Below are 18905 nucleotides of genomic sequence, written 5' to 3' on the forward strand. Positions count from 1 at the left end.
TTAGTAAAACAATTTACCAAATCCAGTGTGACAGGCACATATTTTTCTTAGTGCTGTGTACGAAATGCTGTTGGAATATGCTGATAGATATTTTATCTGCAAATTGAAGAAGGCTTCCCTTGGGAGGTGATGCTTCTGAAACTGGGTTTTGAAGGATAAATAGGAGTTCACATAGGAAGAACTAAATTAACTTAATCATTATTAATACTTCTTTATTCCTTCTCTTCTTTTTTCCTCTCCTCCACTTCGTCCTACTCCCCCCCATTCTCCTCCTTTCTCTCCTCCTCCTACTTCATATTCATGTTTTATTGCTAACAAGAATATCTACCTGGAAATGTGCCAAGTAGGGAAAAGAAGACAGTGCATTTAATTAGGAAAAATTATATTGTGATTGTCTTCTCTAAACAGCATGTTAGTTTTTTTCTTAATTGAAGTATGGTTGACTTACAGTGTTGCGTTAGTTTCTGGTGTCCAGCAAGTGATTCAGTTATACATATATATACATACTCTTTTTCATATTCTTTTCCATTATGGTTTATTACAGGATATTGAATATAGTTCCCCATGCTATACAGTAGGACCTTATTATTTATTTTATATATAGTAGTTTGAATCTGCCAGTGGCAAACTCCTGCTAATCTCTACCCCCCCATCCCCTTTGGTAACCATAAGTTTGTTTTCTATGTCCCTGACTGTCTTTCTGCTTCATAAATAAGTTTATATGTGTCATATTTTAGATTCCACATATAAGTGACATCATATGATATTTGTCTTTCTCTGTCTGACTTACTTCACTTAGTATGATAATCTCTAGGTCCATCCATGTTGCTGCAAATGGCATTATTTCATTCTTTTTATGGCTGAGTAATATTCCATTGTGTATATACCCCACATCTTTACCCATTCATCTGTTGATGGACACTTAGCTCTTGGCTGTTGTAAACGGTTAAACAGCATGTTTTTCATCACCACATTAAGTCATTCTGTTCTCAACTTTGTTCGCAGTTCAGTCTGGATGTGTGTTTATTTACAACGCATTTTCCACCGGCTTTTACTTCTAAATGGGACGGCAAAAGGAGCCATGGACGTCTGGAGTAGGGGTAGGGGCCCGTGGAGTTCTAGTCGGCTTTAACCCTTCCCGTTCTCTCCGCACCCGCAGATGGGAAGCCGGTGTCTCTGTCTCCGCTGGAGTCCCAGCCTCACAGCCCCCGGTACACGGCGTCCAGCCAGCGGGAGCGCGAGAGCCTGGAGGTGCGCGTACGCGAGGTGGAGGAGGAGAACCGCGCGCTCCGCCGGCAGCTCAGCCTGGCCCAGGGCCACGGCCCGGCCCACCGGCGCGGCAACCACTCGAAGACCTACTCCATGGAGGAGGGCACCGGCGATAGCGAGAACCTTCGGGCCGGCATCGTGGCAGGCAACAGCTCCGAGTGTGGGCAGCAGCCGGTCGTGGAGAAGTGCGAGGTAAAGAGCACCCGGAGCCTTCCAAGGTCCCAGTCCCCACGTGGCCCACACCCTCCCCTTGCAAATGCCGCCAGGAAGTGTGGCCAGGGACCTGGAGAGAGCTGGCATTCTTGGCTCAGGCCTGGGCCTGAATCTGGCTTGATCATTCACTCTGCTGAATGGCCAGGCAAATCGTTTTAAGCCTCTGAGCCTCAGTTTCCCCACCTGAAAAATGGGCATAAGGAGGCCTGCACCTGCAGAGATATTAAGAGCGGCACACAGAACCTGCTGCTTGTTTCTTTGCAGCTCATTTTGACACTCAGGATTTCTCTGCCTAGCTGTCATCCTGGGGGCCCCTGTTACTTAGCTTCCAGGGGGCATGGTGCACCTGGCCTTGAGGCCCTGTCGGGCAGTTCCCCTGGACCTCATTCGCACTTTATACACAGCTTCTGTAATTCAGAACCAGAGACTTGCTTATCTAAAGCAGTTCTTTGAACTTTTATAGCTTTGTATCATTTTCTCCCTTTTAGAGTATTTCTTAGTAACTCTTTGGTCGTTTGGAAAACTCCCACTCCCTCTCCCTCTTGCCCCTCATCCCACCCCCGGTTCATGCATCCATGCTTATGTGTGCGCTGCATGTGCAAGTGCACACACGTGTGCGCACACACACACGCACTCGTTTTCTGCTTCTTCCAGTCCCAGTGGAGAGGAATTAGAACCTCCCTGTTAAGAGCAAGCCCTTCTGGGACGGACAAACCTGAGTTCATTTCCCAGCTCTGGTGGTTTCTGTTGTGAGTGCTTGAGCAGGTTACCGAACCTCTCTGAGCTGCAGATGTGTCTCATCAATAAACTTTAGAAAACAATACCTGCTTCCTGCAGTATTTGTGAAAAGGAAATGGGATGGCCATATAAAGCCACAATTAGTGTCTGGTATATAGCATATTTTCAATTATGGGTAATTTTTGTTATTTTTAGTTAGATGCAGATATTACCCGCTGCTGGTTTATTCCATTTCCTGGCTACATTCTCAGAATGTTAGACTTCAGACGCCTTGAAGAGAAAACAGTTTGCAAACCGTAAGATGCTGTTCACATGAATGTGGTTTTTAGTGATATTGGTGATGCTGTGTAGTATGCCATAAGGGGATATGGGGCCTATTGAGTGACGTAGACTCAGTTCTATGCAAGGTCAGTGGTCAGGGAGATTTTGGACTGGAATGGTCAGGGGGAGCCCCTGAGGATAATAGGATTTCTCATGGATTCCCAAGCCTGGTTAAAGTGTGGGCTGGTGGAGAGGCAGAGGAAGGTAGATGGAGGACATCCAACAAGGAGTGTATGTGTGGGTCGGAAAAATATGCAGCGAGGCGCTGTCAAGCAGGAAAGGATTCAGAGCTCAGTGAGTTGCTCGGTCAGGCGAGCACAGAGAACCTGGGCAGGGAAGCGGGTGCTGTATAGTCATCACTCATCCAACAAATATTTACTGAGCCTCTATTATGGGTCTCACAGTGTTCTCTGTGCCGGGAAATAACAACGGTTGAAAAAGAGACAAAACTCCCTTTCTTCTGGTTCTTATGTTTTGAGGTGGGAAGTGAGGAAGCGATTATAAACAAAGAGCAATTCGTACTATTACCAAATCCAGGTTTGGCTGCTCGCTGCCCCTAAGCCAGTAATTCGAGAGGCGAGTGTCAGGAGAAATGAAACGTGCTTTAAACAGAAGAGCTGGTGATCTGGGGAGAAGGTGGACTCATGACCTGAGACCAACTCGGAAGATTCTGCTCAGCCAGGGCAGTTTCTAAAGGGGAAAAAGGGGGAAGAATCTCAGTGAATCACTGAGGCAGGAGGCTGGATTCTGCATCATTCTCCATGGCATGCAGACGGGCTGACTCTTCCTTCAGATGTTACATTGCCTGCGTGATCTACCTGCAGGATTCTTAGGGGGGCTGTTAGGGGTAGAGAGCTAGTCATTTTTTAACTGCTTCATTCTTCATCCTTGCTTCTTTTTATATAAGAAAAGAATCAACAGGTTAGGCAAGGCGTGGCGTGCATGCAGGAGAGCATACGTCAGGAGTTAGGTTCAATTGCCTAGTGATCTCATTCCTATAATTAGGTTCTGACTACATGCCAGGCCCAGCCTCATTTAACCTTCCACAACCATTGCCAGTGGCCTGTGTAATGGAAGATCTCTGTGTTGCATCTTTGGGGACTTAGCAACTTTAACAGATTCCCTTGGTCTAGGCTGGTCTGGGATGGCCCCTAATTTGGGAATCTTCTTTCCCTGCCTGGGTGAAGGCTGGTTTGATTTCTTACAGGTTCTGTGCTCTCAGGTTATGGTCATGGCATCAGTTTAGAGTGTTGGCTGGCCCAGAGGGAGGAACTTCTTTTCTTCGAGTGTGTTTACATTATTATGACTCAGGCTGACTTAAACCATCAACTACGATCAAGGAGGTGAAAAATAGAAAAGGAAAAGGAAAAAATGGGAGGACACAAGTGGAACAGAGGGAGAACACAGAGGATTCCTCTTCCTGCTGTAGTCTCTGTGGCCATTGTCTTCCCCTGCTCAGCTTTCTGAGATACACACATCCTATTGATATTTCTAAAGAGGGCTTCTGTCCCGAGCGCCCCACCAAATAGTGTGGGCAAAGACCACTGGCTTTCAAAGTGAGAGACAGGAGCCCAATTCTGGTTCCCTCTCCATACCTTGATGGCCATGTGGCACTGAGCAAGTTACATCACTTTTCTGTGTGTTGGCTTCTTCGTTTGTAAGTTATGGATTAAAATCAAGTTCCTGCCTCAGACTATTTCAGTGATGACCGTGGATATTAGAACTTTAGGCAAACAATAGCATAGTTGGGTTAGCAGTTGATTTCACTGTGATTTATCACACAATCCCAAGTTAATGGTGGCTTTGCCTCTTATTCCTGTTTACATGTAAGAAGTCTGGAGCTGTTGGTGTAGGGATGTTCCTGCCTGGATGCAGGCTTCCTTTATCTTTCACCCAGCTGGCATGACTGGCATTCTCAAGGTCATCTCATGGTCTTTAATGACTCTCAGAGCTTCAGCCCTGTCATTCACATTCCAGCTAGCAGGAAAGAAGCAGCGTTAAGGTGGGGCATATCAGCTTGCTTTAAGAACACGTCTCAGAAATTTCACAGTCAGTTCCTTTTGGAACACATTGGCAGAACTTCATTTAGCTGCTACCTTTAGCTGCCACCTAGCTGCAAGGGAGCCTGGAAAAGATAGATTTTCTTTAAAGAAGCCATGTTCTTTGTTAACATTTTGGAGATTTGCTCCTAGAGAGAAGAGATATTATGGTTACGGTGCATGTTCTCTGTCAAATGAGTAGTTACCGAACTCGGTTATACATTAGAATTATATACCAAACATGCATTTTCATGGGACCCACCACAGAATCTACTGATTGAGAATCTCTGAGAATAGGGCCCAAAATATAAGTATTAAAAATATGTATCCCAGTGATTCTGGGATCGTGGAAACTGTTTGGAAACCACTGCTTTAAGGGACAATGAAAATAAATGATGGGGTTCACTTTATCCTTGTGCTCTTTGAGAGATAAAGACCCCGAGCTTGTTAATTTTTACTATAACTTATTTTTTAGTCTTTTGCACCTGAGAATTAGGTTTTGTCCATTTGTTTATCTTCTCTTTGTGCGTTTTGATAATGTTATGTCTTAGACCCTTAAAAAGTTATGTTTTGGTGGACTTCACCTGTGATGAACCCCAGGTCCTGTTCGAGCTTTCATAGATGAATTAGAAAGTCCTGACCCGCTTGCATCTTATTTCAGTGTGGTCTACTCTGGGGGCACACGTGCCCTGAGATGCTGTCTTTATACCCATCAGCAGTGTGCTTCCTCGGTTTCCATCGCTTGGCATATTTAAAGAATTTTGGGAAAATGCCATAGAGGCTGATGAGAAATGTCAGTCAGTGGAGTCAAAATAGAATCCTCCCTTCATGGGAGCACTTGTGGTTGCAAGTGCTGAAGGTGGTCCTGACACGCTGTCAGTGCACAGGGCCTCGTCACCAAGGACGTTGTCATTGTATCTGGTTGTGCTGAAACTTCTCTGGGCTATGACAAGTATTTCTGAAAACCCTTCTGAGATGATGCCCGGGCTGTCAGCTGAGATATTTGGTGATAGAAATCAGGGGCCTTTGCCAGTCCTTGTGCCCTCTTGTTGTTTTCTAATGGTGTGGCCTTCAAGGAGCTGCCCATTTCATTCTTGCACATATCTGTTGCCAGGACAATGCTGCTTCCGTGAGGGGCTGGTTTCTTTGTGCCTTTGGGACTTGGAACAGGATGGTCCTCTTTGATCTCCGCTTCTGCCTCTGTGTGTACAGATGTGCGCTGCAGTTCTCTTGCATTTCTCGTTCTGGTCTATTCTGGGAGTCAGCTTATGGTACAGCACAGAAATCACTGAACTGGAGTCCGAATTTCTAACCAGGAATGTTTACTTTGCCGCTCACTAGCCATGTGACCTTGGGCAATTCAGTTACCCTCTTGGAGTCTATTTCATTATCATGAAATGAGAATAATAATGTGCTCTTCCCTATGCAACTGTGAGGATGAAATGAATGAGACAGCAGGTGGGAAACTGACTTTGTATGGGTTTCACATAGACTTATCATGGATATTCCAGTTCTCAGCTGCTGCCTAACAGATCACCTAGAACGTAATGGCTTGAAACAATGCCAGTCATTTTATTAGCTCTCCTGGTCTCTGTGGGTCAGGGATTTGAGAAGGGTTTAGCTGAGTGGTTCTGGTCTGGGGGTGGAGGGGGGACTCATGCAATTTCTTGGTGGCTGCAGCTGGAATGGTGAGGACTGAAGCAACGGGCGCTGGCCCAGCATCTCTCTTCCCTGTTGTGGACTCAGGGTCTCTCCATGTGGTCTCCCTCTGTGACTCGTTTGGGCTTCCTCACTACATGGCGGCTCCGGAACAGTCACCTGCTTCCGTGGCAGCCGATGGCTTTAAGTACAAGTATCCCAGTGAGCAAGGCAGAACAGACGCACTTTTTTTTTTTTTTTTTTTTGTGGTACGCAGGTCTCTCACTGCTGTGGCCTCTCCCGTTGCGGAGCACAGGCTCCGGATGCGCAGGCTCAGCGGCCATGGCTCACGGGCCCAGCCGCCCCGCAGCATGTGGGATCTTCCCGGACCGGGGCACGAACCCGCGTCCCCTGCATCGGCAGGCAGACTCTCAACCACTGCGCCACCAGGGAAGCCCCAGAAGCACTTTTAATGACCTGGCCTCAGAAGTCACATAGTGTCACTTTTGTTGACAGTGTAGTCTGTTAGTTGAAACAGTCACAAAAGCCCACCCAGTTTGAAGGGAGAAGGAGCACACATCTCATACCTCAATGGGAAGAACGTCAAAGAATTAAAACAGCAACAGTTGATATTGTTATTATGAAAAGCCAGGTGAATGGTACTGTCTGATGTCAGACCACCCCTTGAGGAAGTATCTCTTTCCTTCTCTTCCGTGCTTTGAACTTCATTCAAAATGAAATAGTAATGTAATAGTAATAAAAGTTAACATGTATTGAGCCCTGAAAGTGTAGGCGACACCATGCTAAAGCTTACATAAAATATCTCATTTAATCTGCATAGCATACTTTCTTCCTTTTATAAATTAGAAAACTACTGCTGAGAAAAGTTAAATAATTATTGTAAAGTCGCACTGTCTGGAAGAGGTGGAGCTCTCACATTTAAACCTTGGCCATTTGCTTCCTAGAACCTGTGCTCTGAACCACTGTGCTGGACACTTCATAAATTAGAGCTGCTGGGACCCGTGTTCCCATCAGCTCAGAACTGCAGTCCTTATTCTGTGCCTGGCAGATGCCTCACCTCAGAAGGCTTCAGGGTGACAGTCACGATATGGAGGTCATCTTGCACCTTGGGGGCTGGCGCAGCCCTATGAGGGTAATCATTCCTCTGTAGGTCTAAGCAAGGATCTGTCTGTTCTTTAAAAAGAAGTTGGGTTGTTTTAAAGTGCCCGGCGGATTGTGACCACGTTTGTCAGCTCAGTGGGAATTTACCGTTTTGCTTTGGGTTTTATGTTTATAAACCTTGACACCTCTTACCTGCGTTTTCTGGACCCATAACAAACCTCCAAGAATTTTGATCTACCTCTTTGTTTTGACTTCACCTTCAAGGTCTTTCCATAATCACTCCACAGTGGAAGGGTTTGCCCGCAATCTTTTCATACATCACGTTGCTGTTGAAAGATACTCTTACGGCATTTGGATACACATTTCATTAGGTTCATATGTTGTCTTTGGGGCTCCTCAAAGGATGTAAATCTACTAAAATATCCTTGCTAAATGTCAGGCCCTGGAACTAGGGGATGTTGTACTGGAAGGTACCTAGTAGGACTTCTTCTGCAGTGATTTTCAGGAACCCTAGCTCTCAGTGTGGTCTTTCGGGTACCTTCCTTGAGTGTATTAATTATTTATTGCTTCAGGGCAAGTTATTACCAAAACTTAGCACTTTAAAACAACATGCATTTATCATCTCATAGTTTCTGAAACTTGGGAATCTGAGAGCAGCTTCGTTGGAGATTGAGGCTCCAGATCTCTCCTGAGGTTGCAGTTAAGACATCTGCTGGGGCTGCATCAGCTATAGGCTCGACTGGGGCTGGAGCCTCTGCTTCCAAGCTGGCACACTGGCCCAGCTGGGGCCTCACGTCCTTAAGACTGCTTGAGTGTTCCCCTGGTGTAGCAGCTAGCTTTCCCCAGAGGAGGTGATCCAGCAGAACAAGGCAGACACCACAGTCTTTTTTATGATCTAGCCTTGGATGTCACGGACCATTACTTCTGCTATGTTCGACTGGTCACACAGACTCACTGATACAATGTAGGAGGGGCCGCACGGGGCATGGTTCTCAGCTGGCAGGGATCTTTGGGGTCAGTCTTGGGCTGGCTTCCGCACCACGGCCATGGCAAGGGGCCCTTTCTCTGGCAGCCTCCTGGCTGTGCTTACCCCGAAGCAGGGCTGCCTTGATCTGCTTTATCTATTGTGCCCTCTTGTAAAACTTCCTTTGAAAATGTGCCCTTAAGAACAATGACAACAAATAAAGATGCAACCCTCACTTTTTTTTTTTTTTTTTTGCGGCATGCGGGCCTCTCACCGTTGTGGCCTCTCCCGTTGCGGAGCACAGGCTCCGGACGCGCAGGCTCAGCGGCCATGGCCCACGGGCCCAGCCGCCCCGCGGCACGTGGGATCCTCCTGGACCGGGGCACAAACCCGTGTCCCCTGCATCGGCAGGCGGACTCTCAACCACTGTGCCACCAGGGAAGCCCCGGTTGTAAATCTTCATGTGTGTGATAGCCTGCTCCCTCCACTGGAGAAGCCGACTGTGAACTGGTCATGAAGGACTTTGAACTAGGATGCCGTCTGGCCCTTTCTCACCCCCACCACTACCTCCCTGGCCCATTTCATCTCCAGCTTCCTGTGCCGTGAAGCACACCCAGAGATGGAGTTTCACATGCTGACCATCTGTGAAGGCATGTCCATGGGGCCAGCCACTGAGGATGCCGTGGGAGGGTCATTGGCTGCAGCTGCCCCGGGAAGGGGCCGACCCTCAAAAAGGCAGCTCTTGGCAAGGAGGCTGTTCCTAGCAAGTGGGGCAACGCACACCTCATGAAAGGGGCCTTAGGCAGCATATCACGGAGTCCACCGCACTTGGGTTATTGCAGTAGCTTCCTGACTATTCTCCTTGCTCCCACCTTTCGTGCTTGCTCCTCCCCACCCCCAGGTATGTGCACACTCAGAGCATCTGTTCTTAACTGGCAGTTTGAGTGATCCTTTTAAAATTTAAGTCAGATTGTGCTGTTTCTCGGCTTTGAACCCTCCAGTAGCTTCTCTCCTCACACATAGGAAAAGCCGAGTTCTTAAGGGTGCCTGGGAGCTCTAGGAGAGCTGCCTCATGGACTCCAGCTTTCCTCCCTGCCGTCTTTCCCAGGCTGCCTTTCCACAGCTCCCTATTCCACAGGCGGCTGCCTGGTATCTCAGGGTTGTTTCCGCTGCCTGGGACACTCTGCCTGGACACCCAGAGGCCTCATTTCCTGACCTACGTCCGATTTTTGCTCCAGTGTCACCTTCTCAGGGAGAGTTGTCCGGACAACCCCACTTTAAAATCTTAGCCCTTCTCACCAGCTGCCTATCCACGTGCCGCTCTTCCTCCCCTGCTTAATTTTTCTTCCTAGACTCATCATCGTCTAGCATTCTATATAGTTTAATTATATATGCCTTTGTTTGTTTATTTTCTATGTCCCCCCCAAGTGGAACGCCAGCTCCCGTGATGGGGGGCAAAGATTCAGTCTCCTTCACTTGCTGCTGTATCCCCAGCAGCTACAATTGAGCCTGGTACATCGTAGGTGCTCAGTCCACGCTTGTAGAATGATTGAGTACTTGGCAAAGGTGTGTAGACTTTTGGGGTCAGGCCGGTCGTCCATTGGCCCCATAGATGGGATTGTGATACATGTCAACTGTGCTGGGTATGGGGCTATATTTAGACAACCCACCTGCCCCAGGCATGGGTTTACCCTAATAATTAAACTCTTCTCAACCCACCCAAAAATCAATCTCACCCTTTCACATGTCTTCCACAAAATACTTCGGTTTCTGATTCCTCAGCTTATCATGCTCTTCATAACACAAGAAAACCCACCCTAAAGCAGACCAGGAATATGCCGGTGGGGATGCTGGGAGATCATTCCCTTGTTGTCCATTGATTGGGCCTTGGCCACGGAGGACGCAGTCACCACCCCCTGGAGGGTTGGCCCATCCCGTCCTCTCACCGGGCCCTGTAGGCCCTGCGTTCCACCTGCCCCCTTGCGCAGCCCCTGATGACTTGGCTTCCATTATAGTTGGAAGGGGTCTCCTTCTGTTTTCTACAGGGTTGAAATAATTTTGTCTTCTGGGTCGGTGGATCAGTATTTTGAGGGAATAGACAGAATTCGGTCAGTGGTTTCCCAAGAGAGTAGAGCCTGGGCAGTTTGTAAGATTATTTTAGGTGGCACGTTAGCAATATATTTTTAAAAATTTAATAGTTAACATATGTGTGTTACTGCGCCGAGTTGTGTGGGTCGAATGGCAGGAGTCTGAGTTCTTCCACCCCTTTGCCGCTGACTGGCTGAGGCCTTGTACCAGTTACTCATTTGCTCTCGCTTCCTTCCTCTTGAATTTTGGAAAATCCTGGGTATTAGGAAAGCTCTGTATATAGAACTTCTAAATCCCTCTTTTTATAAAGGAGTCACTGAGGATCAGAGAGGTTAGGTCGTTTGCCCAAGGGCACCCAGGTGGCCAGAGGCAGAGCTGGGCCACTGTCCTGATTTCCAGGGCTTTGCTTTTGCGCAGGAGAAGCTGCGTCCCGTGTTCTCTTCCCCTGGCCTTTTCGTCACCCCGGAAGAGTCGTAAATTCCAAGGTGCTGGGAGAATGAGGTGGCTGTGCGGGAGCAGTGCCTCTGCTTGTCTTGTAGAAGCGGGATGGTGCTTCCTCTTGGGAGAGTATCGGAAACAGATTCTGCGAAGACCTCTCCTCCTCTCCCAACATAGTCACAGCTGACATCTGTGGAGTGTTTAACCGGAGACACTCTTCAAAGTGCTTTACGCACAGAGCAGTTCTCAGGCGGAGTCCCTGGACCAGCAGTAGCGGCGTCATCTGGATTCGGGGGATCCTCAGGCTGCTCTCTGAACCTCCTGAATGGGGAACTCAGGAGGAGGGGCCCAGCGCTCTATGTTAGCGAGCCCTCCAGGGAGTCTGATGCACGTTAGACTTTGAGGACCACTTTCCCTCAGCAACCCCTTGAGGGTAAGTAGTATGATGTCCCTGTTTTACAGACGAGGAGGTTAAAGCCACGGGATGATGAACACCTTCTCGTTATGCTGTGTATGCAGTCGGTCACATGAACGAGCATCAGTTCAATAGTGCACCTACTTGCACTTACTTGTCTGATCCCCCCAGCTACACAGTGGAGTGTCTACCTTGATCTCCATTTTACAGGTGGGCCAGTGAGGCTCAGGGATGTTAAGCGACTGCTCCAAGGTCACACAGCAACTCAGCTTTGAAGTTATGGCTCGGACCCAGGTCTCTTCACTCTCGTTGGGTTTTCCCAGCTAACTGGCTCCTGCCTCTGTCGCCAGCTGTGTGCCTCTCCCTGGCTGCCATGGGAGCATCTGTCCTCTGGGAGGTCCTGCCTCTCCACCCCCTGTTCCAGCAGCTGCAGTCCAGAATCTGGGCCGAGCCTGACTCCCCCAGCCCCTCCGCACATATGCCAGCGTTTAAATAGGTTTCCCCTCCCACTCCCAAAGGCTCCCGGTTATGAGATGCTTTCACTGCGTTGTGCCCCCAGGCAGAATGCCTGGCCTTCAGGGTCGCTGCTCATGGGGTGGCTGGTAGACACGTGGCTGGCTGGAGTGTTGATTAGTTCTGCCCTGTGGGGATTTCTTCCTGTTGGGGGGCAGTTCTCTTTCGGGTTACATGGAGACTGGCAAGCACACAGTTATAAATCCCTGCTAACCTTGAATAGCCGCAGTGAGTATTGCCCTGGTCTCATTACTAGAATGCCCTCTCTTCCTGGAAGCTCTCCCTGCCTCTGCTCGGTCTGGGGTGCTGCTGGCTACTCTAGGGGCAGGGACGCCGAGCTTGCCACCACAGAAGCCTCTGCAGTCCCTGCTGGGGTTGTCTGGTTGACTCTTCCTCTCTCTTCACTTGACCCGGGGGATGAAGGCTGATTGACGTTTTGATCCTTTGAGCCCAGCACAGTGCCTGGCACATCAGTCTCCAAAAACACTCTGCTCATGTCTGAATTCTTCCTGCAGGCCCTAAAAGTAAAGGTCACTCACTTGACCCCAGTGGCATCAGGAATGAGAGCTTAGCTCTGGCACTCTAACCTGTATCTTTGGGTGCAGGTTGCAGCACTGTAAGTGAGCAGGAAGCTTTACTGGCTTCCTTAGAAAGAGCCTTGTGGTCCCTGTGTCTGAGAATTTTGTATAGAGCCGTAAAATTTTGTTTTAAGTAAAAATTTTTTTTTTTTTGGCCGTGCCACACGGCTTGTGGGATCTTAGTTCCCTGACCAGGGATCAAACCCCGGCCCCGGCAGTGAAAACACTGAGTCCTAACCGCTGGACTGCCAGGGAATTCCAGAGTGCCTTAAAATTTCTAACTACAATTTATCCATTCTCAAGTTGCTCTCCTGCCTTGTTTTATTTTAGATATATCAGTGATATATCTGTGGATGCCCCAGAATCATCTGTGGTTCCCTTCCAGCCACCAGGACAAATGGGGTGCTAGGGAGGATCACTGGAATTTGGTCTGGTCTTGGCAGGAAACAGGGGGACGCTCACAAAAGAGGTGGAGAGGGTTTAATGCAGGGTTAGGGGGAACCAGCGAGGGTGGTACAGCTCCCACGAGGGAGTCACTGCGACCCCTGGGCCCGAGAGGTGCAGGCAGGAGGCCCTGTGGAACCCAGCAAGAAGTGGACATAAAGAGGGGGGCCTTTGGACTCCCGCTGGGGTCTCCCATTGACCAAACTCAACCAGGAACCAGAAGCAGGAGGAACCCAGTTAATTTGGTCCAAAAAAATCAGGCTCTTGGGGCACAGAGCCGGTTGGAGAAGCTCAGAGAGTGAGCCTAGAGGAGCAGAGAAGAGCATCATCACGCTACTTGCAGACTTTTTGACCAATAAAGGCAAGTATGACACCTACCAAGTATAGGGCAGAAGTGGACCAGTGGTCACAGAATGTGATGTTTAGACCCTTCCCTTTGGGAGTCGGAATGTCCATGTATCTGTGACCATCTTTAAGCCACCACACTGAGAAACATGAAAACCTGGACTTCATAGCTTCAGACCAGAAAGTTCTCATGGTAGGACCATGTGTGCACCCCTGCTCTTTCAAGGAACCTTCATCCCTGTTCCCGGACTGTCTCCGCTCCTACCCCAAGCCCTGCCTCACTCCTGCCGTTCACTGCTGCACCCACAAAATTTGGGACCACCCCGAACTCTTCCCGGCGCGTGTTCGTGACACTCCAATTTTCTGCTTTCCTGGGTAGCAGCGCTCTGCCGCAGCGGCTCCCGAGGATGAATTTATTCATGGTGGCAGGTGTACTGGATGAAACTAAAGAGATTGGAAAATTATGTAAAATGTTTGAGAATGTGCACGCTCGTGCTTACATTTAATGGGCCCATTTGAAAACGTCCCTGAACCCTGAAGCCAAGACAGAGTTTGACATCTCGCGGAGGCCAGGTGTTTAAATATTTGCAATTCCAAAGAGCCTGATTCAGCATGCTTTTACCATTCTCATCCCCGCCCTGCTTATGTCTCCTCTGTGCAGGCGTTTCCCTATCCGTTTCCTTCATGATTTAAACTGTGACAGTTGCATCCACATTACAGGCTTTGATTCCGAGTCTTTTGGAGATATTATCCGGAGATAAGCGGGGCTGTCATCATTTTACAGGTGGAGAAGTTGAGACGTGCAGAAATGAGTTTGAGAAAGGTGGCTTTGGTGCCCCGTGAGATCTTAGCCTCTCCCACCCCCTCCGCATCCCGAAAACCTGGACCTTTTGCACAGCATCATTGTCTCGGTGGCCTCCTGTGCATTGTAGGGTGTTGAACGGCATCCCTGGCCGCCACCCACCGGATGCCAGTAGCCCTGCACACCCCCAGGAGTGACAACCAAAAATGAGTCCAGACGTGGACGCCCGTTCTGGGGAGGCAGAGGGGAGTAAATTAGCCCCTGTTGAGAACTACGGCCTCCCAGCAGGGTATTTTAAGATCTTGGGCATAGGAGATTGTTAATTGGTCTGAGATGGGGCCGGGGCACAGGGTGTATTTTTTAAATCTTTTGTGTGTTGCTGATGTACCACCAGCAGGGTGAAGAATCTCTTTTGCAGAATTCAAATCCCATCTCTCAGCCTGTTTCTTGATCTATAATACTGAAATAGTAACACTGTACTTGCCTTGTACAACTAAATCTGGCAATCTGTGTGCTAAGTACAGTACCTGGAATGTAATAATTTGCTCAATAAATATTAGCTCTTAGTGTGGTGATTATTCGTCTCCTTTATCTTCCCTTGTCCTCCTTCTTGATCCCCAGGTATAAGTCTGGAGGAGGGACCCTGTAGCCCTGATCCAGGAGTCTGGGTTTGTGTATTGAGTGTGGGGTTGAACATGTCAGGGAGCCAAGGGCACAGAAGATGGGTCAGACAGGGTAGGGCCTGGTACACAGGGCGGAATGGGGTTCTTCAGGACGGGGAGAGGGGCAGGTGCAGGGGTGAGAGGCTCTGAGAATCCCACAGCTGCGGGTGAACCCATGATTTCAGGATTTCTCGCAATGAGGATCTGGGTGACGCTGAGGTTCCGCTCCTGGCATTGAGAGTGGGTGGCCAAGGTGCAGTGAAGCTCACTGGAGTTGAAGCGGTCTTGGAAGTGCATTCCAGGCTCTTGGCTGGTTTATCCTTGAGGTGGTTAAACTTCCCTTGGTGATGTCCGGAGGCACGGTGCTGAAGGTAGGTCTGGGGAAGCCCGTGTGGCAGTGACCAGGACGTCAGAACTGCACTGCAGTTGGAAGTGGCTCATGAGGATAGCAGAGAGTCTGGGAGCCGTGCCCTGGGAGGAAGGGCCATGTGTGTGGTTCTGAAAACAAAGAGGCACCTATCAAGACCTCTCCCTCGAATTTCAGTATTGGACGCCCTGGGGAACATATTGGTTCTGCAGTACTCCCAGGACAGAGCAGGGCTGGAGTGGGTGTTAGTAGGCAGGTTTCAATTCGAGGGAGGCTGTGCTTTGGTAAAAGGACAACATGGAGAGGCAGGAACGCCCCGTTTCTTTCAGCTGTTCTGAGAGAGGCTGGGCAACTTCCTAAAGGGGATGCCCTAGGGCAGTACTTTCCAATCTTTGTCAGTGTGGCTCAAACAGAGGATGATAATTGTGTAGTACAAGGAGGTGAATAGGAAAAATTGCTGGCAGCAGAGGGCAGCCAAGCCTGAGGGGTAGACCTGCCTGGTAGCCTGGAGATCTCACTTGAAGAGATGAGTGTCTTCATCGCCTGTCATTCATTTCACGGCACACCAAGGTGCCAAGTCACCCCGTTTGGGAAGCTTAGCTCTTGAGGACGTTTTTGTCATGAGTGGACTGCAGTGTGCTGTATTTCTGCACGTGGCATAGTTCCCTTCCGTGACATCCTGCAGGATACGTGTCATGCCCCTCGTGTTACAGCGATTGGTTAATGGACAGACTGGGGCCCATGCTCTCGAGTGCTTGGATGAGATGACCCATCCTCGTCCCATTGATTCTGCCAGTCTTCAGTTCCTTGAATGGCATCCCAGCTGGGGCCCATAGGTGTTTGTTGGTCCCTTTGCTCTGTTATCAGGTTACCCCTGACCTGAGACATCTCGTGAGAACGTTTCCCAAACTCTGAGCCACCACGTCTCTGTCTGAGATCCCCGATTGTCAGTTCATCCTTTCAGGGTGTATTACTTTCTCTTCTCTTGTTACCAGTTGTCACGGTCTGCAGACATGGGGGCACGGGACTCACTGTTTACCTATTCAAGCCAATTGCCATTTCTCTCGTCCCCAAAATGTAATTGAAAAGAGCCTTAATGTTTTCCAAATGATGATAGCTCCATAAACCGATTAAAAAGGCCTTCATGAAACTGTCTCGAGTTATTCTTCACAGCTGCCGCCAATGCTTTTTGTGTCCCAATGATCCCAGCAAGAAATAAGGGCACTTTTTCGTGTGGTCCAGAGCGCCAGCAAAGTCCTCTTCCTCCATCTAACTGCTCCCCCTGCTTTCTTTGCTTCCCAGACAATCCACGTTGCCATTGTCTGTGCCGGATACAACGCCAGCCGGGATGTTGTCACCTTGGTGAAGTCTGTCCTGTTTCACAGGTAAGCATGACTGTTGTCCTCTGCGGGCTCACGTGTGTAGCTGTCAGCCTGTGCCTTTCCTCCAGGAAGGGTTAAATAAAAGCAACATTTCTCATCAATCATTTAAGCTGCCATGAAAATGTAATTATTGTCTGAAACCCCGGGGAGATTATCATGTTAATAATGTTTAACAGCAGTGATGAGGGGCCCTCTCGCAATGTTTAGAATTGTAGCTCTTAGACCTTAAGGGACCTTCGAGGACACTCCAGATTTGCTACTTCAGTTTCTTCATTGCCTTCCCCTACCTGACACTCACCATACCTCCATTGACACTTCCCTGTTGACAAGTTGCGTTATGGACTGAATTGTGTCCCCCTAAATTTTATCTGTTTGAATCCCAAACTCCAGGGCGTCAGAATGTGATTGTATTTGGAGATAGGGCCTTTCAAGAGGTAATTAAGTTAAAATGAGATCATATAGGTAGGCCCTAATCCAGTATGACTGAGGTTTTTATAAGAAGAGAAGATGAGGACAGAGGGACAGCCATTTACAAGCCAAGGGGAGAAACCTTAGAAGAAACCAACCCTGCTGACACCTTGATTTTGGACTCCTAACCTTCAGAACGAGAGAAAATAAATTCCAGTTGTTTAAGGCACACAAGTTCGTGGCATTTTGTGATGGCAGTTCTAGCAAGCTAATACAGGATGCTTATTCTATTCCAGTGTAGCCCATCCCACCTCCGGGTGTTTCTGACCATTAGACAGTCCTGCCTTATATCAAACTGAACTTTTCCAACTGGTAGATTGTGTGATGAAGTCCATTGGTGCTAGTGCATCACCATGGAGACAGTCATACAAAGGATGGATTCCTCTTCCACCTGGAAATGACAGTCCCTCCTGAGTCCTCTGTTCTCCAAGTTAAGCTCCGGCCATTTGCTTTCATAATGCTTTTTCATGGCACTTTTCTTCTGTCCCCTCACTATTTTGATTGATATCTAGTTATGTTCAGTGTATCCAGAATTGGGCCTACAGCTGCAGCCAGTGTCCTTAGGCTCTGCTCTAACTTGCTTTCTTACCAAGGGTTTGGACGAAGCTCACCCGTAGCTGCAGTAAACATCATGGAAATGTATCAGATAACCACGGCAGGATGCAGAAGGGTCTTAGCAGTAGGAACAGTCATGAAGAGCTCCCACAGTTTAATTGAACAGCGATCCATGTAAAGGTTTACACCCAGATCTGTCAACAGCATAAATGGAGGTGAGAGAGTTGGTGGACACCCAAGACATACCCACCCTGCAGGAAAGTGGGATTCATCTTGTGTCCTCTTGCTCTCTCAGTCCCCCAACCAGCCCATCTATCACTGATGCCTTGAGGTCCTCCTTCCTAAGTAATTTTCATTTCCACCCCTTCCCCTCCATCCCCACTGTGAGTGTCATAGTTCATGTCTACATGTACTCTCAGCTGTGCTTTCTGTCTCCCTGCCCTATCCTCCCTAATGTCAGAATGATATTTCAGGCATGCAAATCTGATTTCCTAAAACCTTTCCTTAGCTTCTCCTTGTCGAGGGAAGAGAATTGAATCTCTTTACTGTGGCACACAGACCATCCGGGATGTGATGTCATTCTCAGCAGCGTTCTCTTTCTCCTCGCTGTTTTTTCACGCTCCAGTAGCACTGATGTGCTGGTAGGTCCCCACCCTCTCCAAGGTGCGCCCTGCCTGTTGTTTTCCTCTTGCTGCTCTCTCTGCCCATTTCTCCCCTCCCCCTGCCTCTCCCTGCCACCCCAGTCTGGCAAACTCCTTTTATCCTTGAAGCCTTTGTGTAGGTATTATTTCTAACCGGAAGCCTGGGTCGGGGCTCCCCTTCTACCAGCCCATAGTACCCTGTGTATCTTTCTATCATTATATCTATTACATTGTAATTTATTTATATATTCATGTTATATCTCCTGTAGTAGAATCTGGGGCTTCTGGAGACAGACGCCGTGCCTTATTCTTCCTGTTTTCCCAGTATCTCAGCAGAATACGTAACATGTATTATATGCTCAGTAAGTGTTGACTTGTTTAATAAGTGAACCTAGGAGACTGCATTAATAGATAACCTGGAGAGTGTTAATTCAACCAGTTACTTACTAGCCCGGATTTAGTTCGACTTCACATTCCGGCCGCCGTGTAGCTCAGCGATGTTCAGCACATCATCTCGCTCTTGAGACTTTAGTTTGTATATTGGTTAGCTTTTGCTAGGAATCAGTTCACCCCAAAACTGACTTGGTTGAAAACAACACTTCTTAGCTCAGCTGTTTGTACTGAACTCCCGTGGCTGGTTCTTGCAGGGCCCCCAGCCTTCCTGCAGTCAGCTGGCAGGTTAGCAAAACATCAGATTCACTGCCTCCTGGAGCAGGGAGAGGTGAACAACCGACAAATACATTACGGGATCAGTTACTGCTAGGGGTGCTCAGGTCCTCCTTGTAGCTCTGTCCGGCTGCCACTGTGATTTCAGTTGTACATCTGAGGAGGAGGTGGGAACGCCGAACAAAGAGGGGCCCTTTCCCAACACCACGGCTTCTGTGCACCTTGGGGACTCACGGT

General features: G+C 48.6%; 1 protein-coding gene across 1 annotated transcript in view; it reads left to right on the forward strand.

Annotated features, from left to right (window-relative positions):
• Positions 1-18905, forward strand: part of LARGE1 (LARGE xylosyl- and glucuronyltransferase 1) — a 588787-nt gene that overhangs the window by 271693 nt on the left and 298189 nt on the right. The window contains 2 exon segments of the mRNA XM_033866163.2: positions 1160-1461; positions 16259-16341. Coding sequence (XP_033722054.2) covers positions 1160-1461; positions 16259-16341 — 385 coding nt within the window.

The sequence above is a fragment of the Tursiops truncatus genome, chromosome 11 (assembly GCF_011762595.2).
Source record: "Tursiops truncatus isolate mTurTru1 chromosome 11, mTurTru1.mat.Y, whole genome shotgun sequence".
In the NCBI taxonomy this organism is placed as follows: Eukaryota; Metazoa; Chordata; class Mammalia; order Artiodactyla; family Delphinidae; genus Tursiops; species Tursiops truncatus.